Source organism: Austrofundulus limnaeus, unplaced genomic scaffold (genome assembly GCF_001266775.1).
Source record: "Austrofundulus limnaeus strain Quisiro unplaced genomic scaffold, Austrofundulus_limnaeus-1.0 Scaffold119, whole genome shotgun sequence".
Lineage (NCBI taxonomy): Eukaryota > Metazoa > Chordata > Actinopteri > Cyprinodontiformes > Rivulidae > Austrofundulus > Austrofundulus limnaeus.
The window spans coordinates 1,382,331-1,390,887 of record NW_013952521.1 but is presented as its reverse complement, the minus strand read 5'-3'; the positions used below and the strand labels follow the sequence as shown (position 1 = coordinate 1,390,887).

At 38.8% G+C, this 8,557-nt stretch overlaps 1 protein-coding gene across 1 annotated transcript in view; it reads right to left on the bottom strand.

Moving 5' to 3' along the window:
* hid1b (HID1 domain containing b) overlaps positions 1-8,557 on the bottom strand; it is a 20,349-nt gene that overhangs the window by 8,307 nt on the left and 3,485 nt on the right. The window contains exons 3-6 of the mRNA XM_014014853.1: positions 7,542-7,712; positions 3,100-3,222; positions 387-493; positions 190-306 (exon numbers count right to left, since the gene is read on the bottom strand). Coding sequence (XP_013870307.1) covers positions 190-306; positions 387-493; positions 3,100-3,222; positions 7,542-7,712 — 518 coding nt within the window. The remainder of the gene's footprint in view (positions 1-189; positions 307-386; positions 494-3,099; positions 3,223-7,541; positions 7,713-8,557) is intronic.

The window sequence follows — 8,557 nt, the reverse complement described above, 5'->3', positions numbered from 1 at the left end:
CTTAATTAAAAATCGATACAGGGCTTTAGAATATCGATACAGTATCGGGAAATGAAATATCGCGATATTTCAGTGTATCGATATTTTCTTACACCCCTACTGCAAACTCAAAACAACAAACTGGATTTTTACACAGCTCACTTTACTGATGTTTACTGTTTTTTTCCAGGACATCAACCTGCTGTTTACCTGTTGTCTGCAGAGCAGAAGAAGGCGACCCAGGGGTTGAGCACTTTGCTGTCAGATGAAGGCGACAGGTACACGGCTTCAGAGAAGCAGGTGAGAAGCAGCTTCAGCAGCTCCGTCCTGAGAACAAAAAACAAACAGGAAGTTGATTTTAAAACTAAACTTTTCACATTTTAAACCAGAAAGATCTGCAGCCTCACCTGTTCAGGTCGAGGACGTAGCTCGGAGGCGGCGACTGGGCAAAGCCGACGCCCGCCTCCCAGATGTATTCGCAGCTGTCCATGGATCGCATTTCCTCCGACGCTTCCTGAAACCAAAGATCCGTTAAAATTCACTCCTGTCTGATCTGAACTTGATTTACCTGCAGAGATGCTTCAAAGACACAAACTGTTACAGTGGCAACCAGAGCAAAAGGTCAAATAAAATAAAAACAGATAATTTTACAACAAAAATCCAGGTAAATTTATTAGTAATGACTTTAAATTAAACAGCTCTTTCACTATAAACAAACTATTTTATTTACTGAGAAAAACAATCTGTTAGAAACACGTTTAGTTATTAGAAGCAGAAACATTAGACGCTGATGTGAAGCTGACAGCGTCTGTTCAGAGTTAAAACAGAGTCTGAACCCGTTTGGACCGGGTGATGAAGGACAGAACCCAGAACTCTGCGAGCGACACCTCGGTGCTGATAAGAGCCGAAACGTTCCTTTAAATAAACTGACAGCAGAGCAGCAGGAGCCTCTGCGCCTCAATGTTCAAACACATTCATCAGAACCGAACCAGAACCTTTAACAGACCCGTTAACAAAACAACTGTCTGTGAGGAAGTTCTGAAAGGCAAAAAGAGCGAAAATTACAGCTAAAAGCTAAGAGTAGCTACAGCAGAGCTAAAAGTTGAAGAACAATGGCTAAACTCCAAATGCTGAGAAACACTTAGCTAAAAGCTAAATAGGACTTGGGATAGCTAAAAGAAACAGAATATTGACTGATAGCTAAAGGTAGTAAGATTACATCTAAAGGCTAACAGTAGCTACAAGTAGCCAAATAGCTAAAAGCCTAATGTAACAAAAGGCTAGCTAAAAGTAGCAAAAACTACAAAAATAAAAAAACTAACTAAAAGCTAGGTAGCAAAGGGCTAGCTATATGCAGTAAAATGCTAACTAAAAATAACAAAAGGCTAGCTAAAAGCAGCAGAATAGTAGCTGATAGATGTAGTAAGATCACAGCTAAAGGCTAACAGTAGCTACAAGTAGCCAAATAGCTAAAAGCCTAACGTAACAAAAGGTTAGCTAAAAGTAGCTAAATGTTTGTTAAATGTAGCAAATAACTAACTAAAAGCTAGTAGCAAGAGCAGAGCTATAAGTCAAAGAACAATGGCTAAACTCCAAATGCTGAAAAACACTTAGCTAAAAGCTAAATAGGAATTGGGATAGCTAAAAGAAGCAGAATTTTGACTGATAGCTAAAGGTAGTAAGATTACATCTAAAGGCTAACAGTAGCTACAAGTAGCCAAACAGCTAAAAGCCTAATGTAACAAAAGGTTAGCTAAAAGTAGCCAAATGTTTGTTAAATGTAGCAAAAAACTACAAAAATAAAAAATAGCTAAAAGCTAAGTAGCAAAGGGCTAGCTAAATGCAGTAAAATGCTAACTAAAAGTAACAAAAGGCTAGCTAAAAGCAGCAGAATTGTAGCTGTAGTAAGATGACAGCTAAAGGCTAATAGTAGCTACAAGTAGCCAAATAGCTAAAAGCCTAACGTAACAAAAGGTTAGCTAAAAGTAGCCAAATGTTTGTTAAATGTAGCAAAAAACTAACTAAAAGCTAGTAGCAAGAGCAGAGCTAAAAGTTGAAGAACAATGGCTAAGCTCCAAATGCTGAAAAACACTTAGCTAAAAGCTAAATAAGAATTGGGATAGCTAAAAGAAGCAATATGGTAACTGACAGTTACAGGTAGTAAGATGACAGCTAAAGGCTAATAATAGCTACAAGTAACCAAATAGCTAAAAGCCTAATGTAACAAAAAGCTAGCTAAAAGTAGCTAAATGTTTGTTAAATGTAGCAAAAAACTACAAAAATAAAAAAATGAACTAAAAGCTAAGTAGCAAAAGGCTAGCTAAAAGCAGTAAAATGCTAACAAAAAGTAGCAAAAGGCTAGCTAAAAGCAGCAGAATAGTAGCTGATAGCTAAAAGTTAAAATGGTTCTTAAGATCAACACTTTTGTGGGGAAAATATTTGTAATAAAAAGTTTCATATTTAACTGCCAATGAGCTGAACGAGCTGAAGTTTTTGACATGTGGACAGCTCAAATATCACAAAAAGTAAACAGGAAACCAAACATGTTCACAGAAAAGAAACGTTCCTCTGATTTTTTTCACTCATTTTCAAGTGTTTATCTGAAAATTTGTTTCTGGAGGCAGATGGTCCCTTATCCTGAGCCTGGTTCTGGTTCTGGTTCTGTTCTGTCACCCTGTGTTTGGTCTAAGAAAGTCTTTACTGGAAAACGAGTCCTAATGTTTCAGTGCTTCATGCTTCACGGGTCACAGAGCTGGAAACAAACAGTGTTTCTCTGTTTGGAGGCTTGGATCTCCTCCCAGCCTTTAAAGGTGTTTGCTCAGAAACATCCACCCTGTTCACACACACAACCTCCCCCACACATCTCCCCCCGCCCACCCAGAGTCACTTATTAACCCCAGCTACCACCTGAGGAGGAGATAACAGCACCAACAGGTTAAATAACACAACATTTTATAAGAACTGGAAAGATTTGAAACTAATTATTTCACCACAATTCACACAAAATAAAATATTTAACTTGATCTTTAAAGCAGCACTTTCCTTTGATATGAAACATCTTCATCAATTTAATCAGCCTGAAACAATCTGTTAAAGACAGAAAGTTTCACAGAAACTGACCAGGTTGCTCTTCTTGTGGCTCTGGACGGTGAAGTCGGGACAGAACAGCAGGTCGGAGACGGCGAGCAGCAGAGATTCAGCCAGAGGTCGAGCTTCATCCACGTCCTCATCCTCATCCAGACTCTGGAACAAACAAGACGCCCGTTAAAGGTTTAATATCAACGATATTAAATCACCACCCACTATGGCAAAGGCTGGTTCACCCCAAAGATCCGGTGCCCCGGCACAAACAGAGCAATGTTGTATATGCTGTTAAGTGCCAGGAGAACTGCGACCAGTTATACATCTGGGAAACAAAGCAGCCACTGTTCAAAAGAATGTCCCAACACAGACGAGCTACATCTAATGGCCAGAACTCTGCAGTTTTCACTCATTTACAGGCCAGCGGTCACTCTCAGAGATGAGGATGTTCTCATTCTTGATAGAGAGGAACGTTGGTTTGAGAGAGGAGTAAAAGAAGCCATTTTTGTGAAGAAAGACCATCCATCATTAAACAGAGGTGGAGGCCTCCGTTTTCAGTTGTCCCCCTCCTACAGTGCTGCTACTGCCAGTATCACTCCACCCCCTGTTAACAATAGGTGTTAATTAGGTGTCAACGATAGCCATGTGATGTGAGTATCAGTCACATGGAGGCAGTGCTTAAAAGCCTGAATTTTGCCTGAAACTCTCAGACTGAAGAAGTCTCTTGGAGGAGAGACGAAACGTTTCATTAGAGAAGAACCCGTCCAGAGGACCTATACAATTTTTTTTCTTTTTAATAACAACGATCCTTCCTGATCTGGTTTTTCTTTCTGCTCCCATCCCAGCAGGTTTGTTTAACATAAATAAAAAGACTTAAGTTCAAAGACCAGAAACAAAAACACATTATAAGACGAGCCATGGGGACAGCCCGACACGGGGCGCAAAACGTAAAATAAAGTGTTAAAACATCACTAACACATTTTCCTTATTTAGTCCAAGGTCTGAGTGTAAAATTGGGTTACTGTTAGCATTTTTGCAGGATGACGAGATAATCATGGTTAGCTAATGCTAACAGCTGCTAACACTGCTGAAGATGGCATTTAACGTTTAAATTCAAAATGTGTTCATTGAAACACTATGGATGGGACATCTGATCCAGTAGTTAGACGTGCAGCTCAGTCACCAGATGCAACTGCAAATTTGATGTCTTGTAGAGAAGTGTTAGCATTGCTAGCAGAGTTAGCAACATTAAAAGCATTAGCAGAGTTAGCAACCTTAGTAGTGTTAGAGTTGGCAACATTAGCACTGGCAGAGTTAGCAACATTAGCAGTGTTAGCAGAGCTGGCAACGTTAATACCATTAGTGTTAGCAACATTAGTAAGATTGGCAGAATTAGAAACAGTAGTTTAAGCAGAGTTAGCAATTTTAGTAGCATTAGCATAAATAGCATTAGCAGAGTTAGCAACAGTAGCGTTGGCAAAACATTTGTAGTATTGGCAGAGTTAGCAACATTAATAATATTAGCAGCTATTTAGCAACATTAGCAGTGTTAGCAGAGTTGGCAACATTAGTACCATTAGAGTTAGCAATATTAGTAAGATTGGCAGAATTAGCAACATTAGTGGTTTAAACAGAGTTAGCAATATTAGCAGCATTAGAAGAATTAGCATAAATAGCATTAGCAGAGTTAGCAACAGTAGCGTTGGCAAAGTCAACAACATTTGTAGTATTGGCAGAGTTAGCAACATTAATAATATTAGCAGCTAGTTAGCAACATTAGCAGAGTTAGCAGAGTTGGCAACATTTGTAAGATTGGCAGAATTAGCAACATTAGTAGTTTAAGCAGCGTTAGCAATATTAGTAGCATTAGCGGAATTAGCATAAATAGCATTAGCATAGTTAGCAACAGTAGCATTGGCAAAGTTAGCAACATTTGTAGTATTGGCAAAGTTAGCAACATTTGTAGTATTGGCAAAGATAGCAACATTAGTAAGAATTAGCAGTGTTAGCAGTTGCCTTTGTCTCAGAATGATGATGTCATAATATGAACCAAGCACCAACTACAAAGGCTGCATTCCATTCCAAATTATTGAAATGGAAACATCAACATTTAGAATTTAACTTTTACATTTAAATATATTATCGAACATTTAAATTTAACATTTAGTTAAAATTAGCAAAAAAAAACATGTTCCAGATTAAATCTTCTAAAAGCTCAGCTGCTGTCGGTGCCGAGATTTCCATCAACCACAGCCAGACCGCTCACCCTGAAGGCTGCAGAGTCTCTGATTACCTGCTGGGCTCGAGACCACGCAGCAAACACTGCTCACCTTGTATCCAACCCCCCGTCCCCCCATCAGCAGCCGAGGCAAGGGGAGATCAGGTGTCTGATAATGAAAGTGTTGAACTTGTTTCTGATCATGAAAATACTTATTTAATAAATATTTTATTTCTTCAGTAAGGACATCATTACCGGGACAAGCTAATAGTTTAAAGTTATTTAAATATCCTGACACTTCAAAGCAATTTTCATTTTCTGAAATTTCACAGTGCTGTTTTGAATACACTCCAATCTCTAAATGGCTCACATGAATTTGACAAATATAAGATAAATATGGATTTCTTGAAAATGCATGCCAACACTTTTTTACCATTGTTTCATCATTTGCTTAATTTATGTATTGTGCAGTCTATTTTCCCTGATGTCTGGAAGTTTGCTCAGATTACTCCCATTTTTAAATCTGGTGATCCAACAGAAGTTTCAAACTATCGGCCAATTTCTGTTCTTCCTATTTTTTCTAAGTTACTTGAAAAAACATTATTTAATCAACTACTTCAGCATCTAGAAGCTAATAATATGCTAAGCAATAGCCAACATGGTTTCCGCACGTCAAGGTCAACCATGTCTGCATTAATTTTATTCACTGAACAAATATGTGCTGCTTTGAACAAAGGTCAAGTAACTGGTGCTGTATATATTGATTTTCATAAAGCGTTTGACACAGTTGATCATTATACTCTCTTACAAAAGTTGATTTCTTTTCAACTTTCATCATCTGCAATACAAATGTTTTCCTCTTATTTGACTGATAGGTGTCAGGTTGTGAAACATGGAAGCTCTGTGTCCGGGTCTCTGCCCTGTTCCGTGGGAGTTCCGCAGGGTAGCATACTGGGCCCATTGCTTTTCCTATTAYACATAAATGACCTCCCAAAAGTATTGAAGTATTCAAATATTTTAATGTATGCTGATGATACTGTTCTTTTTTTTGTCTGATTTCAATATTGAATCTATTAATAGTCAGTTACAAGCAGATCTTCAGACATTTCATGGTTGGCTTCAAGATAATCTTTTGTCAATTGATGTTAAAACAAACTGTGTGCATGTATTTTTCCTCACCCAGGAGACATTTCAATATAACAAATCAACTCACTTTTTTAAACAAACCCCTTGATATTGTCACTACCTACAAATATCTTGGAATTACTTTGGATTCTCATTTGACTTATCGTGATCATGTACAAGTCTTAACCACTAAATTGAAACAGAAATTATACGTTTATTCAAAAATTAGATCCAATCTGACATCTTCTGTTTCAAATATCTATCGTCATGCCATTATACTCTCAACCATGTCGTACTGTTTACCTGTTTGGTCTCTTACAACAAATGAAATCTTAGAACCCATAGTTAGGCTCTACAACAGGGCCTACAAAATTCATAAAAAGCTTCCTGGTTGGACTCATCACTGTACAGTTCTTTCATTGTCTGATGCCTTGACTTTTCAGAATTATGTTTTGTACAGTGGTATTAATTTATATTTTCAGATCTTCCAAGGTGCCAATTATGGAACTCTCTTGTGCATTGTTGCCCAAATCAAATTCTGGAAGTGGTCATTCAACTAGATCTGTTACAAAAGGACAACTGATATTACCAACTTTTAAAAACTGATACGGCCAGAGGTCTTTCTTCTATGTTTATACTAAAGCATGGAATGACATTCCTCAAAACATAAAGTCCATTTCAAAACTACAGCCCTTTAAGAAGAATCTTGTCTGCCATCTGCTGGACACTTTTTGTTGTGCTCATATTTAGACGTCCTATTTTGCAAATGCTGCCTTCCTGAAATTTGGTATGCTTGTTTGTCTTTGTGTCTATGGTGTATAATGATGTGATTGTGATGCTGTAATTCTGAGTGTTTTATGTGCTGCAGAGCAGGAACCTGCTGTAAAACAGCAATTATGCTGAGTCAGGCTTGATTTTTAGTAATATTTTCCTGTTAAATCAATTAAAACAACGGAGGTGAAGAGCAGAGCAGCTGCAGGAAGAGTCTGAAGGTTTTATTTAGAAACTAACTTTCTGTAAACCTTATTTGTGTCAGATGTCTCAAACTCGTTTCATTTGACGAGAGTGGAATTAGAAATCAAACATTAACTTCTACACGGGGAAAAAGCACCTATAATTCTGAGAGTGGGACCAGTACCCCGGTTCTTTTGGCTCCGGGGATGGTGGACCAGAAGAAGCCCCTCCAGTCAGCGTCCTCAAAGATGTAGGGCAGGATCCGGGTGAGCAGGCGGGTACAGTTCAACACAATCTGACGCTCTCTCTCTGAGGGGCAGCCAGAGTCTGCGCACTGAACGAGCCTCTCCACCGCCTGAAAACAAAAAACTAAAACATTAATCAAACCAATGAAGGACGTGACTTATTTAAAATAAAACTAGAGTTCGCAGGTAGAGATCAAACTTTAATACCAAACACAATCTGTATATGTTATTTAAACGTAAGATAAACAGTCTGGTCCTTTTTTTAGACACAACGCTCTGGTTTTCTTGTCTTCATATGGATGACCTTTGACCTCTGAGTGTGGGAACAACCAACAGCTGAAGTCATGATGGACAAAAGCTGCTGTGAAACAAAACACAGACGAGTCTCGAGCTGCTCCACACCAACCTGAGGTCTGGGTTTAAATAAAGCACATTCAGACTGGATCCCAGGACCAAACTGATCCTGATCCTGCAGCAAATTCAGGACCAGATCCTCATCATCATCACATGTTGCTGTTGGAAAGGAACGTTTGATCATTAACAGAAAAAACTACAGGTCCTCCTCAGACCTGATCCAGGTGAGAACAGGTTATATTGTAGCAGAGGGTTGCCAGGTTGGACATAGACAGGTTACTTTGTAGTAGAGGGTTGCCAGGTTGGACAGAGACGGATTAAGTTGTAGTAGAGGGTTGCCAGGTTGGACAGAGACAGGTTAACTTGTAGCAGAAGGTTGCCAGGTTGGACAGAGACAGATTATATTGTAGTAGAAGGTTGCCAGATTGGATGGAGACAGGTTACTTTGTAGTAGAGGGTTGCCATGTTGGACGGAGACAGATTAACTTGTAGCAGAGGGTTGCCAGGTTGGACAGAGACAGATTATATTGTAGTAGAAGGTTGCCAGATTGGATGGAGACAGGTTACTTTGTAGTAGAGGGTTGCCAGGTTGGACAGAGAC